Source organism: Coffea arabica, chromosome 11e (assembly GCF_036785885.1).
Source record: "Coffea arabica cultivar ET-39 chromosome 11e, Coffea Arabica ET-39 HiFi, whole genome shotgun sequence".
Lineage (NCBI taxonomy): Eukaryota > Viridiplantae > Streptophyta > Magnoliopsida > Gentianales > Rubiaceae > Coffea > Coffea arabica.
This window is the reverse complement of record NC_092331.1, coordinates 62,530,840-62,555,402: the sequence shown is the minus strand read 5'-3', so window position 1 is coordinate 62,555,402 and position 24,563 is coordinate 62,530,840. Positions and strand designations below refer to the sequence as shown.

The 24,563-nt window shown below is 41.3% G+C and overlaps 5 protein-coding genes across 7 annotated transcripts; 3 read left to right on the top strand and 2 right to left on the bottom strand.

Moving 5' to 3' along the window:
• The first annotated feature begins 1,415 nt into the window (after positions 1 to 1,415).
• On the top strand, positions 1,416 to 7,427 carry LOC113719043 (uncharacterized). The gene is made up of 4 exons (XM_027244031.2): positions 1,416 to 2,874; positions 4,763 to 5,334; positions 5,464 to 5,683; positions 5,964 to 7,427. The coding sequence occupies exons 1-4, from the start codon at positions 1,627 to 1,629 to the stop codon at positions 7,314 to 7,316; spliced, it is 3,393 nt and encodes a 1,130-aa protein (XP_027099832.1). The 5' UTR covers positions 1,416 to 1,626; the 3' UTR covers positions 7,317 to 7,427.
• A 1,003-nt stretch (positions 7,428 to 8,430) lies between these two features.
• LOC113719613 (uncharacterized protein At4g14100-like) lies at positions 8,431 to 11,099 on the top strand. 3 transcript variants are annotated; one of them, XR_011825271.1, is made up of 2 exons: positions 8,431 to 10,137; positions 10,718 to 10,859. XR_011825271.1 is itself a non-coding variant. In XM_027244856.2 (2 exons), exons 1-2 carry the CDS (start codon positions 8,865 to 8,867, stop codon positions 10,888 to 10,890), a joined length of 798 nt encoding a protein of 265 aa, XP_027100657.1. In that variant the 5' UTR covers positions 8,440 to 8,864; the 3' UTR covers positions 10,891 to 11,099. The 3 variants fall into 3 exon arrangements, 1 of the variants encoding a protein (XP_027100657.1); XR_011825270.1 differs by having other exon boundaries at positions 8,431 to 10,606; XM_027244856.2 differs by having other exon boundaries at positions 8,440 to 9,489; positions 10,718 to 11,099.
• Positions 11,100 to 12,550: 1,451 nt separating this feature from the next.
• LOC113719612 (protein NRT1/ PTR FAMILY 6.1-like) lies at positions 12,551 to 15,411 on the bottom strand. The gene is made up of 4 exons (XM_027244855.2): positions 14,805 to 15,411; positions 14,497 to 14,714; positions 13,773 to 14,353; positions 12,551 to 13,544 (listed from the first exon to the last, which is right to left on the bottom strand). Exons 1-4 carry the CDS (start codon positions 15,034 to 15,036, stop codon positions 12,674 to 12,676), a joined length of 1,902 nt encoding a protein of 633 aa, XP_027100656.1. The 5' UTR covers positions 15,037 to 15,411; the 3' UTR covers positions 12,551 to 12,673.
• Positions 15,412 to 16,653: 1,242 nt separating this feature from the next.
• On the top strand, positions 16,654 to 20,102 carry LOC113719019 (sterol 14-demethylase). The gene is made up of 2 exons (XM_027243993.2): positions 16,654 to 17,543; positions 18,783 to 20,102. Exons 1-2 carry the CDS (start codon positions 17,067 to 17,069, stop codon positions 19,779 to 19,781), a joined length of 1,476 nt encoding a protein of 491 aa, XP_027099794.1. The 5' UTR covers positions 16,654 to 17,066; the 3' UTR covers positions 19,782 to 20,102.
• A 299-nt stretch (positions 20,103 to 20,401) lies between these two features.
• On the bottom strand, positions 20,402 to 24,531 carry LOC113719460 (peptidyl-prolyl cis-trans isomerase FKBP19, chloroplastic-like). The gene is made up of 10 exons (XM_027244659.2): positions 24,074 to 24,531; positions 23,856 to 23,946; positions 23,370 to 23,519; positions 22,789 to 22,874; positions 22,656 to 22,706; positions 22,242 to 22,322; positions 22,095 to 22,139; positions 21,913 to 21,968; positions 20,828 to 20,903; positions 20,402 to 20,753 (listed from the first exon to the last, which is right to left on the bottom strand). The coding sequence occupies exons 1-10, from the start codon at positions 24,152 to 24,154 to the stop codon at positions 20,658 to 20,660; spliced, it is 813 nt and encodes a 270-aa protein (XP_027100460.1). The 5' UTR covers positions 24,155 to 24,531; the 3' UTR covers positions 20,402 to 20,657.
• Positions 24,532 to 24,563: the final 32 nt, after the last annotated feature.

Here is a 24,563-nt window from a genome sequence, read left to right as displayed (position 1 = left end):
TTTTTTTTGGCATATATTCTAAGCAATTAGCCCTAGAAACTATCCATACCATCGCCTTTTGAATTGTTCAATTTAATTTTTGGAAAATGTTTATTTACACTCTATTTTTTTTTTTTTTTACATTCTCACTATTCGTTTTACCATGTAGTCTGACAAATGAAAATTATATGATTAAAATGATAATAGAAGTGTGATTACATTTTCACTATTTATTTTATCATGTAATCTGATAAATGAAAATTATATGATTAAAATGATAATAGAAATGTGATTAACAAAAAAATGAGAGCGTAAATAAACATTTTCATAGTAGAGGTGCTTTAGTTTTTTGGTGTAAAACAAAAAAACTGAGAGTGTAAATAAACATTTTCATCAGTAGAGGTGCTTTAGTTTTTTTGGTGTAAAAAATTTGATATCCTACTTTTTTGCTGCTTTAGTTTACTATTATTAATTTGTGCCCTGGTCATATTTTTAGTGCTTCTATCAAACACTAATACGAGGACAAGTATTGCAGTCTGCAGAGTACAAGTTTTATTAAAATTTTTTGGTGCTATCCTGTCGAGTAGTTTTAGAGCCACAATTGTGCGATTTTTTTTTAAAAATTTTTATTTCCAACAATATTTTAAGGAATTAGCCGATTTCAATAAGTTTTAGGCAACAATTGTATTTTTCTTCCTACTCAGTGCAAGTTGCAAAAAAAAAAATCGAGAATTAAAAGATCAACATTTGGCCTTTTAGTTGTGCAATAATAGACCTTGTAACTCTACATCTTTCAAGTATCACCGAATGATCAAACGGCAGAATCATTTCCAGATAAGTTGATTTCTAAGTAATAAGAATTCAATGAAAAAGCATAAAAGTAACAGTATAGTAGGATTGAATCCGCAACAAATTTTTTTTTTTACTTAGGATATCCTAACTTTTTGGCCAGACTAATCTTTTAAAAGTCTTGCCCCAAGAATATACAGTGATATAACACACAGGAATTGATCACAATACCTGCTTGCCTCAAGAACATATACAAAAATGCACAATGAGATAACACACAGAGATTGATTATAAGACATACTTGTCCTAAGGATACACAGGTATCACACAGGGATATATTACAAAATCTACTGGCAACTATCAGGTTATGAACCAGTCGGTCTACATGCGGAGGAGACGAATATGTAACATTTGATAACTAGATATAGGTATATGAACTGATAGTAAATTGAGAATAATAAATGGAAAGAATCCAAATTGGGTGTCAAAAGTAAGAGAAGCATGCATAAAAGCAGGTAGAGTGCATCTTTTGTCTCCAGATAATCAAATTAATTAATTAATACTACTAGTGTATTTTTCCTTCTGCAGAGGCAGTTAGTTACAACTTACATGCATCCAAAATCAAACCGTGGGCTCGGACCCGTTTAAGTAGGATCCGACGGCCCTTAGAGCAAGGAACACGTCACTGCGTTTCGACAGGGAGAGAGATGAGATGATAGTGTGAGGAGTCAAAACAGTCCGAAAGAGCCAACCCCCTTCAGCAATAATCCAGTCCCGCACCCCATCAGCGGAGGCCTCCCGCCCGGAGGACTAGACCACTCATACGACTGCAACTACTACGCATTTGGGAGATCCATTATGTTTCCGCCGGAGCTCCAACCCCGTTCCTTCCGACCCTATATCTCGACCTCCGTCAGCGCCCCTTCTTTCAACGGCGTCGGCGGCGATGCTTACCCTAGCCCCAATTCAGCTTCTTCAGTATACGCCGCCGCCGGCAGTAGCAGCTCCCGCAGCTCCACCTCTAGATCTCTCCTTAAGGGCTCCCGATTCTCCCCTTCGACCTTCGCCCATAACGCCAGAATTGCCCTTGCATTAGTCCCCTGCGCTGCCTTCCTCCTCGACCTCGGCGGAACTCCTGTCCTCGCCACCCTCACCTTAGGTCTTATGATTGCCTACATCCTCGACTCCCTCAACTTCAAGCCTGGCTCCTTCTTCGCCGTCTGGTTCTCCCTCATCGCCGCTCAGATCGCCTTCTTCTTCAGCTCCTCCCTCCTGCTTTCCACCTTCAATTCCGTCTCCCTCGGTCTCCTCGCCTCCTTCGCCTGCGCCCTTACCAATTTCTTGATAGGGGTATGGGTCTCCCTCCAGTTCAAGTGGATCCAAATCGAGTATCCCACCATCGTCCTGGCCTTGGAGCGCCTCCTGTTCGCGTGCGTTCCCATCTTGGCTTCCTCCATCTTCGCTTGGGCCACAGTCTCGGCCGTCGGAATGGTCAACGCCGCCTATTACCTAATGGCTTTCAATTGCGTTTTCTACTGGATTTTCTCCATCCCCCGCGTGTCGTCGTTCAAGATGAAGCAGGAGGTCAGCTACCATGGTGGGGAGGTTCCCGATGAAAGTCTCATCCTCGGCCAGCTCGACAGTTGCCTGCACACCCTGAATCTCCTCTTCTTCCCTTTGCTATTCCACATTGCTTCCCATTACTCCATCCTATTTTCCTCTGCTGCTTCTATCTGTGATTTGTTTCTCCTTTTCTTCGTTCCCTTTCTTTTTCAACTGTATGCTTCCACCAGGGGGGCTCTTCGGTGGCTCACTAAGAACGACCGCCAGCTCCACAGTATCCGCTTGGTCAATGGTGCGATTGCTTTGCTTGTGGTTGTACTTTGTCTGGAGGTCAGGGTTGTTTTCCATTCGTTTGGTCGATACATTCAGGTGCCACCTCCTTTCAATTATCTGCTTGTCACCATCTCAATGCTTGGAGGAGCAGCCGCTGCCGGTGCTTATGCACTCGGCATGGTTTCGGATGCTTTTGGCTCAACGGTGTTCACTTCTTTGTCTGTCCTTGTTAGTGCTGCTGGGGCTATAGTTGTCGGATTTCCTGTATTGGTTTGTATCTACTTCTTTGCCTTGGAAAGAAATCCAATTCCCTTCTCACATGATAGAACTTATGTTGCTATAATGTATTATGAACATTACGAAATTAATAATTTTGTTTTTGTCTTGTTGATAATTGGTTGACCAACATAGTTTGAAAAGCCTGCATTTTTCAAACTCGAGCGAACTTGAATTCAGGTTTCTCATCATCACCAACCTAGGTTCAAATAGAACTATTAAATTAATTTTGAGGAAGAAAGATTTTCTTGTAGGAGCAGGGCATCTTTATTGAACTTTGGTTAAATTCGCGTATGGGGGATACATCATGGATTTTGGTAGTAAATTAACATAAAGAAGTGGGTGCTACTGTTAAGGTGTAAGTGATCTCATAGAGAAATGGGAAGAAGACTAAAGTATGGCTTACCTGGCGCTGAGTAACACATATACGAAATGGAAAATGAAAAACTTAAAACATTGCCTTTCATATGGAAATCTAATAATTACGGAAAGGACTTTTAAGCTAGATTTTGTTCCTTGGTTTTTTAACATTTGGAAACTATGATAGTTGAAAAAAGAACAACTTCCTGCTCTACGGAAATCTAATAATTACGGAAAGGACTGTTTTATGCTTGTGGGCTCGCCATGAGACTGTGAATGACCATATGATTGTCTCTACAGAAACTCGCCTAGCTCAAAGTAATAGCTTCATGATAGGGTTATTCTTTGTTCAATCTCTTTTATTATCCATCAAAGTTTTTTTTATATCAGCCATTGTTGTTGGTTCTGATGAAACTTATAGGTCATGTAGTACCTTTGAGCTTTTACCAGAAGGGACTAATGTCATTAGCCATTTTGCTAACTGAAGATTGCTGTGGTTACCCTTGACATCTAGTTGCTTAAAATAATAAAAAGGAGATCATGCTGCTAAAGTCTTCATTGTATATTCAGACAAAAAGCAAACAAGTATGTAAGAGAAATATGTGAGAGTTTTAAAAACAAGAGGTTACATTTGACTATTTACATATTTGAGTGCATTGTCTGAAGTGGAAAGAACCAGGATCCCAATGCTACCTCTGTTCATTTTTTTCTTCACTTGGGCTGTAATGAAGAAAGCAGGGGCTAAGTTGTTAGAATGAGCCATAAAATGATTGAATTACATTTCATTGAATGTGCAATGATGCTTTCTTTGTGCATTTGTTGAGAAATATTGTCAAGAAGCAGTTCTTCCTCTTCTTAATGGTTGGAAATATTCTGGTCATGTTTTCCACTACTCTGATGTGCTGTTGAAAATACATTTCTCTCCACGTTCTCTGTAGTCAATTTATACAGAGATAATTACACATACACATGTATATGTTTATGTATATGTATGTACATATATGATATATAAATATATACGTGTATGCAGATAGACATATATGTATATATCCATAAGGGATTTGGTAATTGAACTTGATTGAAGACCTTTCAGTGCGCATTTGTTTGGTTTTATCTGTTGCTGCTATGGTTGACTCCTTTTCCAAATTAAATAGCATAACTAAATTCAGTTGTCATTCCTAACTAAGAAATATGAAACATGTGATTTTCTCATCAAAGAAACTCCTCTTATAGTTTGTTTTTTGTGGGAAACCTCCAAACCTCCAACTTGCATACAATCTCTTCCATATACCAAATTTTTGGTAAAACAAGCCTGTAATCTCGACAGTAAAGTATCTCAGTTGTAAGTCTCTGTAATGTCAAACTTAATAGAATCTGTCAACCACCATTTATGTTTATTAGTCTTGTTGTTCTAGTGGAGGCTGTGGAAGTAAGATTTACTTTCTGGTGTCACCTCCAAATTTGCCTTTCTTTGCTTAGTTATCTGTATTTTTCTGAAGTTCCTTCTTTCATTTTTCTGCAGTTCATTCCGCTTCCATCAGTAGCTGGATTTTATTTGGCCCGTTTTTTCACGAAAAAGAGTCTATCATCCTACTTTGCCTTTGTTGTGCTGGGTAGCCTGATGGTTACGTGGTTTGTGATGCATAATTACTGGGATCTCAATATTTGGATGGCAGGCATGTCTTTAAAATCCTTCTGTAAGCTGATAGTTGGTAGTGTTATCCTAGCAATGGCTGTTCCTGGTTTAGCTCTTCTTCCACCGAAACTCCATGTCTTGATGGAGGCTTGTTTGGTTAGCCATGCTTTGCTCCTATGCTATGTTGAAAACCGGTTTTTCAATTACTCCAATGTATATTACTATGGAATGGAGGATGATGTAATGTATCCAAGTTACATGGTTATGATGACTACTTTCTTTGGTTTAGCACTTGTGAGGAGACTTTCTGTGGATAATAGGATTGGGCCGAAGGCAGTTTGGATACTAACTTGCTTGTATTGTTCTAAGCTTGCTATGCTTGTCATGGCATCCAAGGCTGTATTGTGGGTGTCAGCTGTTCTTCTGCTGGCTGTTTCTCCTCCTCTACTTCTATACAAGTAATTGCTGAACTTTTATACTCTCTCTCTCTCTCTCTCTTGCTATATTATTTCATTTTTAATGAAGAGATCATACTAGATTCTTTTCGAAAATAACATGGCAAACTTCTCGCTGATCTTACTTTGCAGAGATAAGTCTAGAACTGCCTCAAAGATGAAACCATGGCAGGCCTATGCGCATGGTGGTGTGGTTGCATTAGCTGTTTGGTTTTGTCGAGAAACGATTTTTGAAGCTCTTCAATGGTGGAATGGTAGACCTCCATCTGATGGTTTACTATTGGGCACCTGCATTCTTTTGGTGGGGTTAGCTTGCGTGCCAATTGTTGCTCTTCACTTCTCACATGCAATGGTACTAATTCTTGGTTTTCATAATTTTGTCACCATATTTCTTGGTGTTATATTCAAGTTAATATTGTTGGAGACCATTGAATTGACAAGAGCATATATACATAATCTACTGCTCTATATGAAGCTAATCTTTCAGTTGTTGTACTCAGTAAATTCACAACCCTTGTCAATATTTTTTTAAAGCAATGTGGTTTTAGTGCTCTAAATTTCTTTCATTAGTTTTTTTCCCCCTAAATTTAATAGTTTTGATTGGTTTGTTAACTTCACTTTCTTATATGCAGTCTGCAAAGAGATGCTTGTTGTTGGTGGTGGCAACAGGTGTATTATTCATTTTGATGCAGCCGCCAATCCCCATGTCATGGACGTATAGCTCAGACATAATCAAAGCTGCTCGGCAATCTTCAGATGACATTTCCATATATGGTTTTATAGCATCAAAGCCCTCATGGCCTGCATGGCTGCTAATTGCAGCAATCTTGCTTACTCTAGCAGCTATCGCCTCCATCCTTCCTATTAAGTACATTGTTGAATTGAGGACATTTTACTCCATTGCCGTTGGAATTGCACTTGGAGTATATATATCTGCGGAGTACTTTTTGCAGACTGCAATGCTGCATCTCCTGATTGTTATCACCATGGTATGCACCTCTGTGTTTGTGGTCTTCACACATTTCCCATCTGCCTCGAGTACAAAGCTTCTGCCATGGGTATTCGCACTACTGGTTGCTCTCTTCCCAGTCACTTATCTATTGGAGGGCCAGGTGAGAAACAACAAAAGCCTGCTCGGAGACGGTGGAGTTGGAGATTTGGAGGTGGAAGATAACAAACTAGCTACGCTGCTGGCTGTTGAGGGTGCAAGGACATCACTTCTTGGTCTATATGCAGCAATCTTCATGCTTATTGCACTTGAGATAAAGTTTGAGTTGGCTTCGCTTCTACGAGAAAAGGTCACTGAAAGGGGCGGACTTAGACACAGCCAGTCTGGTCAAAATGGCACAGCCAGCGTCCCTCCGAGGTTAAGATTCATGCAGATGCGCAGGGCCTCCGCTGTGCCAACCTTCACGATAAAGAGAATGGCTGCTGAGGGGGCTTGGATGCCCGCAGTTGGTAACGTGGCCACCATCATGTGCTTTGCGATATGCCTGATATTGAATGTCAATCTTACTGGTGGCTCAAACCGAGCAATATTTTTCTTGGCCCCCATCTTGCTACTTCTCAACCAGGACTCTGATTTTGTTGCTGGATTTGGGGACAAGCAAAGGTACTTCCCCGTTACTGTAGCCATCTCGGGCTACTTGGTGTTGACTGCGTTGTATGGCATATGGGAAGATGTATGGCATGGAAATCCAGGGTGGAGCTTGGAAATAGGAGGGCACGATTGGTTCTTTGGTGTCAAGAATTTGGCGCTTCTCATTCTGACGTTCCCGAGTCACATCCTTTTTAATCGCTTTGTGTGGAGCTACACGAGACGGAACGACTCAACTCCGCTGCTCACCATACCCCTTAATATTCCTTCCATCATTATAACTGATGTCCTCAAGGTTAAGATACTAGGGCTTCTGGGGATTATATATTCCTTGGCCCAGTACCTAATTTCAAGACAACAACACATCACAGGCTTGAAGTATATTTAGATAGGAAATTGAAATACGCTGTAGAATAGTGTTTTTGTCTCTTTTTTTTTTTTCCTTCCCCCACTCTGCTCCAGGCAATTTTGAAATCAGGTATGAAAGATTTCCCTGCTAGTTGCGCGCCCTGGTCATCATTTTGGTTCCCATTTGCCTAAGCCCGGTTAGGATAGGCAATGAGAGTTGGTGAAAAAGCAGTTTTGGGGACCTGAGAAACGAATGGCTCCGCTCCGCTAACTTTGTTGGGACTTGGCAGTATCCGGCAATTAATCATTTTCGGATAATTTCTTGTTTTGTCAAAATAAAAGGTGAAGTGCGAAGAGGGACGGTTGAATGAATTTCTGTTGATAACTTTTTAACACATGGTGCGGATCCATAAGAAAGTGGCCACCATTGCACACCTGGCTGCAAAATAGCAAATAGCTTCTGTCCTTTCTGTTTCCCTGGAAAAGATACCAATGGGGTCTATGGGGCCATTAGGACGGTGAGGTGAAGAAAGTGGGCTGGATGAAGAAGTGTTTTGTGAGGCCAGGCTGAGTTTGGTACCTAAAACTAAAGGGAATGGATGAAGAAGGCCCAGCCTAGTTCTACTTCTATACAAGCATTAATCACACCCGTGTGAGCATTGTCACGCCCATGCTGTCCATCATCATTTTATTACCCCAATGGCCTAATCTTTTTTTTTTTTTTTAAAAAAAGGGTTCACCGTCAGGTTGGAGATGGATGAGAACACTAAATAGTCCTTTTTTTTTGTTTTTTAATTTTATTGGTAACGATAACATTTGTATAATTTAATTTATCCTATTTAAAAAGGAGAGTCTAAAGAAATTATGTAAGAAATTAATAGGTGTATATATTTGACTAGACTAAAGAGATGTTCTGACATTAACATTAAGACTGTGTAACTGTGTAAGAAACTTGTAAGTATACAAATCCATTAGACTAAAAGAATGTTTTGATACCATCTTTTGAATTTTTTTCTTGTAATTAAAGTTTGAACCAGACTTACCATCCAAAAAGGGATTTGACCGCTGAGCTAAAAGCTCAGTGATTAAGAACACTACTAGTGCATATTTCTACCACCGAAAAACCACGAGAAATTAATCACTTTGTTTTTTTGGGGGAGCTGTGGGGGAAGGGGTGTGGTTCTTGGGTCACTGGCTGCTCATCATCGGAGAGACACGTGGTGTAGCAGAAAGTACTGAGCAGTGGCTGTACCGTAGTAGGGGGATGAGTGGAAGAGTGACAGTATTTACCCATCCTTCTTGCTACTATTTCTTATCCGTCAATCTGATGGTCCAAAAAGAAAACCCCACCTACAAATATACTTCAGGGGCTTCCTTCCTAGTATTTATGGTAATTTCCATTCCGCTGGCTCTGGTTCTGGCTCTGGGCTCTGGTAAACAACCACACTCGGGGCTCATTATTGCATACGAGTGCTATATATATATATATATATATATATATATATATATATATATATATATATATATATTTGGCGTTGGATTGGAGGGTCTCTGAGCTGAGAAAGGAGCACCGAGAGGTTAGCTATTGATGAGTAACACCATTCATAGCAGACGACTAATGAGTGGTCGTCATACGATGATGATGACGATGTTGATGTTGTGGCTATGGACTTGGAGGCTGATCATGAGTCTCAGCAGCAGCGGCGGCGGCTTCCCTCATGTGGCCGCGGCCGCGGCCGTGCCAGTGCCTCTGGCATCATCAGCAGCAGCAGAAGGTGAGGACGAGGCGGAGGCTGATCCCCCAACTCCCAGGCCCTGGCCCCACCAATTCCACTCCATCCTCTTTGTCAACTTCACTGGATCCCTCAGCCTCATCGACCTCTGGTACGACTGGCCCAACGGCCGCAACTTCAACATCATCCGCGACCAGCTCCAGGACAGTGACTCCATCCTCTATGACCTCGAGTGGAATAATGGCACCTCCTTCTTCTACACCCTCCCTGACCACCACCACCCATCCTCCACCCCACCCTCATGCCGCTCTGCTCAGCTCGACGTTGGGATTCTCCGTCCCAACTGGCTCGACGGCGCCTCCTATCTGGGCCAACGCCACGTCGACGGCTTCCTCTGCAATGTTTGGGAGAAGCTGGACTTCATCTGGTACTACGAGGACGTTGTCACTAAAAGGCCCGTTCACTGGCTCTTCTATACTGGCGAGTCTCTGCTACCTACCTGGCTACAATTATTACCATTCATAAAATCCGCAACGCTCTTCCATGATCATAAACCTTACCCCTTCTCACCACTCATTTCAACCTTTTCCCAAGATTGATATTCCTGATCTATTCTCAGTTTATCATCTCCTGACTGCGTTCTCTATTTATTTGCAAAATTTGCATTCCCTTCCAGAATTCTGCTGCATCATGCATGTTTGCATGTTCAGGAAATAATGGGTAAAAAAAAAAAGGCTTCTTCATTTTCTACCTCATAATACCCCTCTATGCTATTGCTAGCTAAAACTATTCTATTTCTTTCATCATGACAAATTAGTTAGCATGGACTTGTATGCAATTTCTTTGATCCAAACCTGGGACGTTCATTACCTGGTAAAATGAGCACTAGTAGCTTATCTCCTAGGCATATTCTTATGTTACTTTCTTACTTAGGCAAAAGTTAGCTAGTAAAATTTTGGTTTTTCCTGTGAAAACCAGTTACAGCGATAAAATAACACATGCAATATTTCAACTCTGTTCAAGGAACCCTGCCAAATAGAACCACCAGCAAATTGGACAGCATCATGCTACCAGTTAGCAGATTTACAACACATGCTATTCTTACACAGCTTTGCTTTGAAAGACAGAGTACTACTCAATTGCTCCTCTGTTTGATATGTATACAGAAACATATTTACCATCCCCTATGTAATATATTAGGTCCTCTCCCTCTTCCCCCCTCATTTTTTGAGCTACTATTAACTGAAGTGGTGTAAGGGGCTATGAGGTTAGACAACCATCAGACCAAGTGATTGGTTTTATGTTCTTTCTTTTGTATTGTGTCTGCCATTGATTAAGTCTACCTGCATGCTTCATTTCTAACGCCGTACTTTTGCTTAGTTCTTTCAGTTTCAAGTGCAGGACTCCTCCTCCTATTTTGCTCCTCGCATTAATAACCTTTCTTAGATTTGGAGTAGCATTGTGGCTAAAGCTGTTTGTGTACTGTGAACCTCCTCTACAATAGCACTGTACTTGAAGCTATTTCAATTTTTTGTGTCTTTGTATCGTAAAATATCTCTTCCCAGAACAGTTGATTTCTACAATTGCAGTGACTCGTGTAAGATTTCAAGAAATATGTCTTTTAGCTTCTGTTGATCTACAGCTCTGTTTTGGTTCTTTCTTTCTTTCTTGCAACAAGTTCTGGTAAACCGCTAGTTCATCTTTGCAGGAAGATCAATTCATGTCATGACATTTGAAGTAGGAGCAGTACTTGAGGATGCGAAATGGCAGGCACCAGTGTATTGCTTTGAGGAGGTCGATGAAGAAACTGATACCAGAGAGAGCGCTTTCTGTGCACAAAAACTGGAAAATCCTTGGATGACTTATTCTGCCAGAGTTTGAAGCGTCCTACCATATATCTCATGTAGTAACCCATGCCTGGTCCTGTGGCAACAAAGTACATTTTTTTTTATTTGAATAACCTTGATCTGTGCTATAGTAGTCAACTTACTCTGGAACCTAAACATTCTTGTTCCAATGTAGTTATCTTTTGTTTATATTGCTCTTCACTTTTTAGAGGCCCTATTATATAAAAGGTTATGATTTGGTTACTCTGTTGATGCAATTATTTTCACTTGGTTGTTGGGAAACTATTGCTGTTCGGAGGGCAGGATCATTGGTCTGTATATAGCTGCAAGATGCTTTTGTCCATCCACATGACATGTACATTTGATTATTGTCATATGGTGAGTTAAAGTTAGTTGTTTTCCATCTATTTCGGTCAGTATTAGTAATTCTTTGGCAGTGTTTGTGAAGCAATCTAGAGTGCCAATAAGGAACTATTATACATGTCCTAAGGCAGAGTAGCTAGCTATATGTATCAACTTCAACTTTGTATTTTTGACAATTCCATGAAATGCAACAACCAATCTGAGATTGTTGCCAAGATCCAAGAGGCAGGAGCTTTCACTTTGCTGAGGAGAAAGGAGCGTTTGCAAGAAATTCCGAGATCCACTGCATGCTCCTCCGCCAGATTTCTAGTGGAGTAAGCTCTCTACCACTTCTATGTAAATGACCCTCGCCCCCATATTATGCTAGTAGCTGAAGAAAAACGTCTAGGAAATAAAGAAAAGGAAATTCCTGTTATCTTCTTTGGCATTCCCCTCTCTAGAAACAAGCTATATTTTTCTGATCTTAAACACTCTGCTGCTTTTACTTGTGAAGAAGTTGTCACTAAGAAAAGCAAGCGTTCTATATAGCTATTCACAATGCAACCATGTGCCATTTCCTCTGACAGTTACCTGCTTTTTTGAGCTTTTAATTGAGGGAGAGTTTGTGTATATGTCGATGCCTGTATTTGATATTGTTGGCTAATACTCATCTTCGACATTAAGAAGTTCTGGGAAGGCTAGTATTTTTCATTCTCAAGTTACCTCTTGAGGGGACTAACAAGGCATTTGGTATGATGGAACTGCTGGGCTCTGGGAAAGAATGGGACAGAGTGGACTCTGCAGTAGAACCAACATCAGGAAAATTAAAGCCAGTCAAAGTATTCCACAGGGTAGTCTATACAGAACCACTGAAGAAGACGATCTCTGTTCTACATGTTTAGAAGGTACTTTAATCTTCCTGTTCAAAATCATTGTGTCCATTATTAATGCATTTCGCAGAAGAAACACTTTCTGTCCTTCGTTTAGCAGTTATTGATCTAAGCTGGAGTAGAATATACTGAAGAGAATGCTAAATCACATCGATATGCTCTGATCACTTTGACCTGGGTTGTATAAATGAATGGACGGAAAGAAGTGAGAGCTGTCCTTTCCATGGCAAGGTATGTTGTGACCAGTTGCGAGTGAATGGTATTATGGTTTTGTATTGACTTAATTGATTTCGGCTAAATTTGCAAAAGCAATTCCATTTCAATATGTGAATTCAAGATAATATTAATGAAAAATTACAAAGAGCTGCATTGAAACTTGTTTCAGATCGGGACAGTTTTTTTTATTTTTATTTTTTGTTTTACCGGTGGGTTTTTTTGACGGGGGAGGGGGGAACACATGAATTGTAGGACTAGACTCCATTATCAAATTCTGCTTACTGGAAGGTAAGAAATTGTACTTAAATGGTAAAGAAGAAAGAGGTTCCTTTGTTCTTCTGTAATAATAAGAAAGTTCCTATAATTCTGTTAACCATGACTAGATTGTATGCTTGATGGTTCCCTCATTTCTCCCCGCTCCTTTTTTCTGTACTGGTAACAATGTGCTGCATACAAGAAGGCGGCAAAGTTTATCACACTCAAAACTGTAAGAAGCCAATAGAAGTAATCAAACCGCCCCGTGTTTACGTTCTGGGACAGCCACGATGGTCGTCTAGTTTCTCCGTTGCCCGTCACAGATTTCACAATGCTGTTCAATATGGTGGCTGCAAAGCAACCTAGCCCTCCAGCAACAGCCGCATAAGCTGAACCTATGCTCCTCATGGCATCAGGAGCCTCTTCGTAGAGAAATTCTAGCAGCCCAACTATGCAGAACACTTCAGCAATCCCAATCAGACAATACTGAATCAACAACCAGTATGCACTTAGGTCGGGCATGGGAGTGAGAAAGCTGGCCTCGTACCCGTGTTCAACGGCATAGTGTCTCCTGTACCTCTCAAAACCACCAGCCCATGCCACAGACAAGATCGAAACTGCCAAACCAATGCCTACCCTCTGAAGCTGAGAAGCGCCATGGGGGTGACCAGTGACGCGTCTTGACAGCGGGACAAACACGGAATAGTAAAAGGAGAGTAGCAAAAAAATGCTGAGGCCAGGAAAGACTGGCATGCATGTAACCGGGAGCTTCAAACCACCGATGTGAGTATTTAACGTATATACCTGCTGCACTGAGAGGGTCAGGTATTCTGTTAAGATCAAATTGAGCATCACAGTGCATAGCGGAACAGGTACGAGCTTTAGAAGAATTTTAACTTCTTCTACTTGCGTCACGGTGCAGAGCCGCCAAGGACTTGGGTCAGCACCATCTTCTTTCAGTTGCAGTGCAGCTTTGTCCAGACATCTGCGCAGGCCAAAAGTGCCTGGTTAACAAGTAGTGTTACACGTATATGCTAGTGCCTGGTTAAAATGATTCAGGAATGTAGGTGGGCGGATCTTGTGGTGCTTCGAGTGAGAGAGAGGATGTCAATTGTTCAGAAAGTTTGAAGATTTATCTCGGCAATTGCCACCATATTATATTGCAAATGATCTAGTCTTTTCAGGGTAACGGAAAGAAAGAATTAGGAGTTACCTGAAATCATCAGTATGAGCTATTTTGCTGCTTCCTCTGATAGCAGATCTTTTGCCAGGAAGTTCATACAAGCCTACAAAGTCGCCACTATCAAAAGAAGCATTCCTCTTGCGGAAAGCAGCCACGAGAACCTGCGCAACACGAGTCAGAGGGCTGCCTCCCGGCAATCGGTGCCTGTACAAGGGAGTGCCAAGAAAGAAGACCATGTTGGACAAACCCATGGCAATGGCCAACGAACCAAAGGCAGAGCCCCATCCATGCTTCATTTGGACGTAGACCACTGCCGTGAAGGCCACGATGGCTCCAACCGTGACAGACAGGTAGAAGAAGTTGAAGAAGCGGTCAAGGTGTGATTGGTAGTCTCTACTTCTTTCATCAAACTGATCAGCACCAAAAGAAGAGACGCAGGGCCTTATACCGGCCGCGCCAAATCCGGTCACATAGAGGACTATGTAGAGGTAAAGCATCTGCCAGGGCTTTGCAGGTTCACAATTGCCCAGAAGTAAGGCAATCTGGTCACACTGCTCTTGGTTCGGCAGAAAGAAGTTCATGGAAGCACACAGGGTTATTCCCGTTAAACCCTGGAGAAATTGAAAGGAAAAAAGAAAACTAAGTAATTGCACCAAAGTAAGAGCAAGAATTTTAGTCCACCACCAAGATTTGCTCGATTCCGGCATGTGAAAACAAGGAAAAAGGGTAATGGATGGTTTTGACGATTGATTACCGCAAGATAGATGGTAGCGAAAATGGCTATGGTCCAGTATCTACCAAGGTAGGCATCGGCAAGGAAACCGCCAAACACAGAGGAGGCCTGTGATATTCCCAGGAAAATATTGACCGCATTGGCAGAACTTGAGAAGGGTCGATGCATGACGTAGAACATAAATGCCACCATGTTGACAGAGAGCCCAAAATAGGCCATCCTCTCAGCCATCTCGTTGCCTGCCAAAAAAAACCCGTAACAGCTAATAATTAAGCTGCAGGCTGCAGTATGGGTATGGGATATTTAAAAGGAGTAGGGGCATTGATTACCGAAGATGAAGAATGCAGCAATCCATCCGCCAGTGCTGGATAAATTAGAAATGGGCTTTCCATGGATGTTAACTGGCGTAGAACCTCCTCCGACGTAGCCTCCACTAAAAGCAGTCCGCCTGTCATCTGATTCAATGAAATAGATGCCCAGTTTTTTCCTGCGAAGAGAGTCGGAGGAGGAAATGTCATCAGGCAAAACTTCAGGGGACGCGATCTCTGTGGCACCGGCCATGCTGCTGACGTGAGAGCGAGGGATGCAGTATATATGGTGGTATAATGGTTTTTCGTGGCAGGGAGCAGAGAGGAAGGAAAACTAGGAGTTAGAATGATTTTGCATTTGCAGCAACAGTTTGGAGTGATGGATCGTTAAACAACTCCAAACAGATAACCAACTGTAAAGAAGAAATTGGAGGGAGGGACGAGAAGGAAGTTGCCAAAGTATGGGGAAAAAATCAGCCAAAGCTAAGCTAACAAATGAAAGAGCAATGAGAACCCCGCCGCCACTCGAAACATCTACTAGTAGTATTAGTAAAATTATTCGGAGGGGAGGGGAGGGAAGAAAAAAGAAAAGCAATGAGAAGAAGAATGAGGTTATCATTATTATGATTAGATCATGTAGATATGAACCAATTAGAATTAGGGAAGGAAGACAGTTAAGCAATGTATTAAATGCCCGGCCGCCCACACACTCGCATCCTCAGTAGATGCATTAGTCAGTAGTGTTACTATAATAAAAGCAACAATAAATGAATGGTGATCCAACCACTGAATATGATTGCTGCAGCTAAATTTGATGGGCAACCGAATCCGCATATATTTAACATCTACCATTAAATGAAAGAAAGTTACTACGTGCAATAAAAGTTTCTTTCTACCAACCGCCACGATCAACTACAACTACTACTAGCATTAAGCAGCGACGGCATTAAATGCATTACCCCACTGCCTAGTTTGCTATTGCCAAAGTGTTAGTGCATGTACACGACAGACTGATAAATGAATGAATGAATGCATGAAAATTACTCGTTTAGACAACAGACGGACCGGATCATTGGGGGCGTTTGGAGTTAGATTATTAGTTCTCAAGAGTTGTCGACTTTTGAGTTTTATTTGGGATTAAGGATTAATGATTTAATTCTGATTTCTTCTGTTGAAAGACAACAGACGGACTGAATTCTAGTCGACGTTTGTCGTCAAGGACAAGCAAACACGGATGAGTGAGCGGCGACCCATTGCAACTTTCGGGCCTGCCCAAAGCGAGACATATTGAAACTCTTTGGGCTTCAAAGTGTAGCGGTAGCAGGCCTTCCAGGTTGGACAATTGGGCCAACACTGCTGCTTCACAACATTACATGCATATGTTTTCTTTCCTATTCTTCTCTAAATAATCAAAAAAAATTGGAGCGCTTTTTATTAAGCAGCTCCTCCTGTTCTTGTGTTATTAATAATATATATACATATATATATTTCTCCAAATTGCGCCAGCCAAACCGCAGCCCGTGACAAATTGACAGTGGATCATCCGACTCGATACGCAATAAAAAAAAAAGAAAAAGAAACCACTCACAGTATTGACAAATCAATAACAGTAGTAGTCTGGATTCAGATTTGAATTTGTTGACATTAGTCTGGATCTGAACCAAGTTTGTCTGAGATGTTTCTACTCTACTTGGGCGTGCTTGATTTGCAGTACATCTTCAATTTTTTAAAAGCTTAAATATTATTTTATGAGCCCAGTACTAGTGGTATGGTACTGCAGCGGCCCATAGATAAAGAACGCATGTTGAGCATGGCGGGCCGGGCTACTACTACAAATAAAGGATGTCGAGCAGTAGGTAGCAGTCGAGTCACCAGTAGTAGTAGAATTAGTCGTAGCCAAATTTACTACTGAGTCGCAAAATCTTGAATCTGATGACAGTCCAGCACAGCAGACAGCAGCAGTAGTAGTACTGGTTAGAAATCTCTTTAATCCCACGCAACTCATCAGTCATCACCTCACTGCCTCGCCACTCCTTCGCTCCACTTCTACTGCTAGCACTGGTATCAGTAAGTTTGCTGTTCTTCTCCTCCAACTTGAGGAATTTCTAGGGAGGAGTATTTTGAAACCACCATTCACTCTCTCAGATTGTTTCCTTTGTTTTTGCCTTAACCCTTTTTTCTTTTCTTCGGGTTGTGTCGTTGGTTGGGTTTTCTTTCTCTTTGCTGAGGATTTGATTATAGACTCTCTCTCTCTCTCACTGTTCTCCCCAAAAAAAATAAAAAATGGAGGGGATGATGATGGAACAGGGCAGCAAATTCCTGAATGTGGGACTCCTGCTGCTGGCCACCCTGTTGGTCGCAAAACTCGTATCCGCATTGATAATCCCCAGATCCAACAAACGCCTTCCCCCCGCCGTCAAGGGCTGGCCCCTCTTTGGAGGCCTCTTCCGCTTCTTGAGGGGACCCGTGGACTTGCTCAGGGAGGAATACCCTAAGCTCGGCAGCGTCTTTACCCTCAAACTTCTCAGCAAGAACATCACTTTCTTCATCGGCCCCGAGGTTTCTGCCCATTTCTTCAAGGCCCCCGAATCCGATCTCAGCCAGCAGGAGGTCTACCAGTTCAACGTCCCTACTTTTGGGCCCGGCGTTGTATTCGATGTCGACTATTCCATCAGGCAAGAGCAGTTCAGGTTCTTCACCGAGTCCCTCAGAGTCACCAAGTTGAAGGGCTATGTGGATCAGATGGTTTTCGAAACTCAGGTTTTTATTTTATTTTTTCCTTTCTTATTTTCCATCCTGCCCCCCTTTTATTTCTGGACTAGTACTTAACTGAGATGTTCACCAGGAAAGATGGGATTTTTTTTTTTTGAAGATTTTCTTTTGCTTTTCCTTCCCCCCCCCCCTCCCACGCGGGGGCTGTTGGGGTGTAAGGCCGCTGCTTGGGTTGGTACCGTCCTTCTATTAGGGGTATTAATTAACAGTAAATCTGCAGACATTTTCATTGGGGTGGGGGAAATCTGCTAGTGCTACTGTGCTAGTGTTAGAACTTCTCTAGCATCCCTATTCATTCGTTAATGTCGGTTGTGGTGGGGAGTGGGAACTGGGAACTGAGGGGAGAGGAGCAGTAGCTTCATCACTGCTCATGCGCACTTGTCCCTCGGGGGGTGTTTAAATCTGTGTCCTGTCGTGTCCTATCATTTAGTAGGCAAAAGGCCTTAAACTAAAAATGCTGCTTCCGAAACAAGAAGCTTCTGGCATCTCATCTTTCCTTAATCTCAATCTAAATGCAGAATTCTCTAACATTAGGAAGGAGGCCTCCCCAGATAGGTAACTCGTACTAGAACGCATGGTCCTGTGTAGTTTAGTGCATTGAGTACTCTAAATTTGCTCTTTTGTCCTTCCACGCTTCTTTTCTACTAATGGAGTATTTATTTATTTATTTTTTTAAAAAAATAATGGCAGTAGTATGTATTTCTTACTTATGCATTATGCTTTATACTCAGCGTGAGTAAAATTATTCCACTGTCGCATTGTTCATTTCATTATGCACTGGAGATTAATAATGGAGGATTACATTATCATTTCAAGAAGCAAAACCATGATTGAAGTTGAACCTGAATATATATCAAGCTCTACTTCCCTCTGTTTGGTCAAGTGCCTGTCTTTTCTGCCCATTAACATGCTCTTGACCCTCTCCTGTCTTAATTGAAGGTTCCATCCTCTGTGTGTAAATTTATTGGACAACTTGCAAGAGTCTAAAAGATTCTAAACATGACACAAAAGAGACTTCCTTTGTATGCTATTTTGCCCCGTTCCCTGATATAGAGTTATTCAGATGACCCAAATTATTTGACCCCAAAATAAATTTAAAAAAAAAAGGAACCAAATCAGGTGCTAGTGTGTTTTGATTTACAAAACAACTTCGTCAAAAAGTAGTGCCTCACATACTTTGCTACCAGGCTCTGACCTTTTCCTTGTTCTTTTTCTTGGTCTGTGAAGGATTATTTCTCAAAATGGGGAGACAGCGGCAAAGTGGACTTGAAATATGAACTGGAGCACCTAATTATTCTGACTGCAAGTAGATGCCTTTTGGGAGAAGAGGTACGCAACAAGCTATTTGATGATGTCTCTGCTCTCTTCCATGACCTCGACAACGGTATGCTCCCCATCAGTGTCATCTATCCATATCTGCCAATACCTGCCCATCACCGTCGTGACAAGGCTCGCAAGAAGCTTGCAGCAATCTTTGCCAGCATAATTGCTTCTCGTAGACAAAGTGGGAAGACACAGAATGATATGTTACAGTGCTTTATGGACTCCAAATACAAAGATGGACGCCCAACAACTGAAGCTGAGGTCACTGGCCTGCTCATTGCTGCCCTTTTTGCAGGCCAGCACACCAGTTCCATCACCTCCACTTGGACTGGGGCTTACCTCCTCTGCAACAAGAAATACATGTCGCAAGTCTTGGATGAGCAGAAGAATCTGATGAAGAAGCATGGAGATAAGGTTGATCATGACATCTTATCTGACATGGAAGTCCTCTACCATTGCGTAAAAGAAGCTCTAAGACTCCACCCTCCTTTGGTAATGCTGCTACGCAGCTCGCACACTGATTTCAGTGTCACTACCAAGGATGGAAAAGAGTATGATATTCCCAAGGGCCATATAGTTGCCACATCTCCTGCTTTCGCCAATCGCCTCCCACATGTTTACAAAGATCCTGACACTTATGACCCTGACAGATTTGCTCCAGGAAGAGATGAAGACAAGGTGGCAGGAGCATTCTCTTATATATCTTTCGGTGGTGGCAGGCATGGATGTCTAGGAGAGCCATTTGCATATTTACAAATAAAAGCAATCTGGAGCCACTTGTTGAGAAACTTTGAATTGGAATTGATCTCACCTTTTCCGGAGATAGACTGGAATGCCATGGTTGTGGGTGTGAAAGGCAAAGTCATGGTACGGTACAAGCGCCGACAGATTCCAGTGGATTAAGTGAACACTTTCTGCTCAAATTTGCTTTGTGTTAAGCTCTTCTTAGGCTGCCAGTTTTCCCTTTAGCTGAAATGGTTTGAAAGCTTGTTTCACTCCTTCAATGACTCACCATCTTAGGTCTTTCGAAGAAAGTGGCAGTCATGAGTCTATCATTGTTTTCTGGAGACATTAAACTTCTCTGTCTTGTGTCCTCCTGATATCTGTAATCAATGCAGGATCGCATTTCTGCTGCTGGACAAGGTTTTCTCCTGAATGTTTTGTATCTTTATTAGTGGTGAAATGATTCTATTAATCCAGTTCTAATAGCAATAACTTGAATAATCTGGACGAGGTTCTTCTGTTACGGCTAAATTTTTTGGATATTTCTCAATGCACGGGGCATTAACCAGACCCTATCACGGGCCTATATAGGTTGTTGACACTGCCATTTGGTGCATTAACACTGCATATGGTTCTGATAGTAATAAAACAGCTTCATCGTTGGAATAATGGGAAAGAAAATTTTGTAAACATTCTCGTCATTACGCAAGATTTTCACATGGCACTTCATGTTACGCTTGAGTTAGATGTAGTTTCTTCTTCTATTTTAAGATGTACATCAAAGCAAATATGGGACAGACTAAAGCAAACTTGCGCATTCAAAAAACTTCATGGTAAGCAAGCCAAAGCTTCTCTCTGTGGAGTGTTGAAAGCGTTTCTACAATTTTTCTGCTTGTTGATTTTTAGAGGGTGTCGTACACAACTTGAAATACAATATAGCAACCCTACTAGTGTCGTCTACATCTCTACATCGTTGTATAAGAAACGCCTTTTGGTACTGTTGTATGTGAACAAATCTGACAATATATTTCATACATTCTTCAATTAGGGAAGGCCTCAAGTAGGGACGATCTTCAATAGCTCAATATCAAACAAAAGAGTTTTGTCTATCAACCCCTGGTTTCTCAGCACAAAATCCAAGGCTCTCTGCCCCTATACACATTACAGCAAGGCAAATCATTCGTAGAAGACATGTACATGCACAATTGCAAAAGTAATTGCCATACCGAAAATGTTGTTGGCCTAGGACCCTTCTTGTTGAAGTCATTGTCAGGATATCCCAGTTCTGGGGGAACAATAATCCTGCATCAATGAGAGGAAGAAAAAGTTGAGAAAACATGGCGAATCTCTAGGCAAATCAAATCAGCTGAACTGATTCTCCAATCCAGTTGGATATAATAGTCTTACAAGAAAATTCCAGTTTCATGCACACTGGAGGAGTTTCGAGATATGACATCCAAAAACAGATGCCAGTTTTGCCCAAGGAAGGTGACATTTTTTTTTTGGGAAATTGACTCCTTGTCTATGGAACTGATCCAACAAGGAAGCAGCTTGAACAGCTCCATCCAGTACATACTGAGAAGGAAGGTAGGAAGTTCTATCCATAATGTACATAAAAGCTGTGTTTTGATGGCCACCATGTGAAGGTGCAATACTAGCTTAAGTGAGCATGTTATGGGATAAAGCCTCCCACAATTACATCTCTGGTTTTGCTGCCTAGCTTCCGTGTACACGGAAGAAGATATTCATCCATTCAAGCATATGCCTTAGGAACCAAAATTTCAGAAAACAATAAAAAAGTAATCTTTAAAATTTCTAATAAGTAGACAGTTGCTCAACAGACTATTAGCACTATAATAAGAGTGCAAGAGGGTGTGAAAAGAAAGGACTAGAAAAAAATATCGATGAGATCATTTTTGTCATAGTATAGCAAATACTAAATTATTTTACACCATGTCTAGAACTAACATTGAGTTGCACATGCAATCATAAGTTCTGATGGTTATAGTTGTTGATGCCAAAACTAGTCCGATTCTCCCTTCAAAGTAATGCTGAATGTGCATGCACTCTAACCTATACAGTTAATAGCCTCTCATATTCCTTTGTATCTGAACTTTTTGAGTACGCCGACTCAAGCATTCAAAAGCTGCCATAACCTATAGTTCACATGGAAGGCAGTAGGTTCTTCAATAAGCAGTTTATATTTCTACTCTTTCCCTCTTCTTACAGGGAGAGCGGATAGAGTTAATCATGATTGTGTCATACGGAACAAGAAGACAAATCTATTTAGTACAGTTGAAAAATATAATACCTTCTGACACCACCAAGTGCCATGCCTGAAACAGCTTCCTGAAATGCAGGTATGACCTAATATTTTCCAAATAACCAACAGTACAATCAGGAGTCTCTGTTCAACTAAACCTTACATGCCAAAAAGAAGCACACACTTAGCAATTCTTTGTCTCAATCTTTTTGCAGGCAAAAGACTTTTACCTCTTCAGATCCAATTTTAAATTTGTAGAACTCCTTATCACCCCCCTGCATATTGATTGAAAGTAACAGATGATGTATCAGACAAAAACTTGCATGTTTTAGAGAACAAACATGACCTATTCTTCTATAATGGGTATATATTTATACCTCGAACGAACCACCCTTCGTTTTGTTGCGAGCTTCAAATATGCGACCGTAATATCCAATAGTGTAACCATCCCAGTCAACCTACAAGATATTCAATGATAAAGAACTATCAACATTTCTCAGAACTTGAAGTGTCAAATGAGCGACAACAAGACTACAAATTTTGCATTATCTCATGACAACAGAATATTCTATCGCTTATGACAACAGAATATCCTCAAGATTAAAGTGAAAGAGATACAACAGTCAGAAAAATTCAGTTTCAATTATGTCTTTTAAGGAAAAGAACAGTTACAGGCTTGAAGAGTTATCTTCAACAAAGCTTTCATTTTGAAGAGTCCTCAACGTAATTTGATTGAGCTTAGATGGTTATATGCTTATTCTCCTTAAAAATTTTAGATATAATTGGCTTACCACAACTGTCTCTCCTATCTTTGGTGTCGGCCCGCTTCCTACTCTCAGGTCCTGTAATGTTTGTCAGTTCAGAGTTAAAAACCAAGGTGAGCACGGAAGAAGAAAGAAAAGAAAGTATGTCGCATGGGATGACCTTGTACTGTAGACCTGATTCTGTTTCAATATAGTCAGGATACCGCATCTTTGTCTTGCCGTAGTCCTTTCCCCTCAATGCTGGCACTGTATGCTCAAACAGTGAGCTGATGATTAGTCTTCAGATCTACAAGAGGATGCACATATCAATCAGATGATTATGGAAAGAATGAAAAGGACCTGAATAGCCTAGAAAAGGATAAAGGAAATGAGGAAACAAAACACATTCATGGTTTGAAATAGTCACACATTCAGATGATGCAGATGATAATAAGGGTGAATAATACGGTCATTATCAAGGCAATGCAGGGGCATTAGAACATGTAATTGATTGGAAGCTCAACTTAGCGGCTTCGGAAATGAACGTGAAAAGAAACAAATTCATCGATAAGAAATTGCAAGATACAGGTTATCAAGGCAGCTAAAAGAGTAGCTCTAGAGCAGGCTTTCGATTAACCTGGGGAAAACAAACAATTGCGGGTAAAAAATAATGATTCGAGTCAATCACCATCATGTGTTTGCATGAAACAGAAACTAGAAAGAAAAAGGGCAAGTTGAGGCACGGTGGAGGGAGGGATTTACTGTCAGCGAATCGAGAAGACAGGGCAGAGGCGGCTCCATTGAAATAAGTGGACGCCATCAACAGTCCAACAGAAGACAGGACAACTTTCCGCCGATGGACAAGAGGAGAAAAGGCTGGCCTTGGAGTTTCATCTTCAGCAAGTGAAAACCCTAGTGGTACACATGAAATCATCAAGGATAGAGAAGAGACTGTTTAGTAACGTAGGCCTCGTACTCAAAAAAGATTGCAAAATGAGAAACAAATGAAGCAGAAGGAGCCAAAAAATAATTCCTTTGAAGAAGAAGAAGAAACAGATTATTAAGGTAAGATGCCTCCAATGTTGAATTCCTTATTGTTTTCCTCTCTTTTTGAATGCACTTGATCAGTCTGTTTTCATCAGCTCATTTAAGTTTGTCAAAGGTAAGATCGACAAGCAGTGGAAGTATTGCATCGATTAAGCAGAACAACGAAAAATAACAGTTAGAAAGGGACGGTGCGGAAATAACCTGCTGCAGGTTGGGGATGGGCGTCAGTGGGTCTGGGACTGGGAAGGGGCGTTATGATGCTCTGAAGCTTGGGCGTGTGCCAGTGCCGCCACTGGAATGTAAAAATATTTGATCCCATTGGAATTTAGATTCTTTCATTTGGATGGAAAGCAATTTGTACGATTAAGTGAAACCGCAAGAAACCAGAAGAAGAATGCAGACAGCTTAGCTTTACGTACCCAGGACGAGGATGGTGATGGAGATGCTGAAGCACCAACGTTAACACTTGAAACAGAAATGACGGCAGAAATGCATGCCATTTCCCTATTCACCTCTGATTGCTACAATTTCTCCGAAGACGGGAAGAAAGGAAAAGCAGTTTCTATTCTATTCTATTTTTTAATTGTAGAACTACTTAGGAGTTAGGAGGAGAGGAGACGCTTTGCGCCGGGGGGCGACAGCGACCTCAGCTTTTGTAGCATCCACTCGTACCAAATTTCACCATTGTACCCCCGACCTTTTATCGTATGGTTCACATTATTTGAGTCCGGATGTTGCAACTGCAGTCGGACCTTTACTATCTGTCGTCCGTTTCCATTCTGATTTCTATTACTACTAGTAATATTTCATTTCATTAACTAAACCTGACAAGCTAGACAACTAAAATGAACATAATTTATCTCTCTTTAGAAGCTGTGATTAGAATCCCACGAAGTTCATTTCATAAGA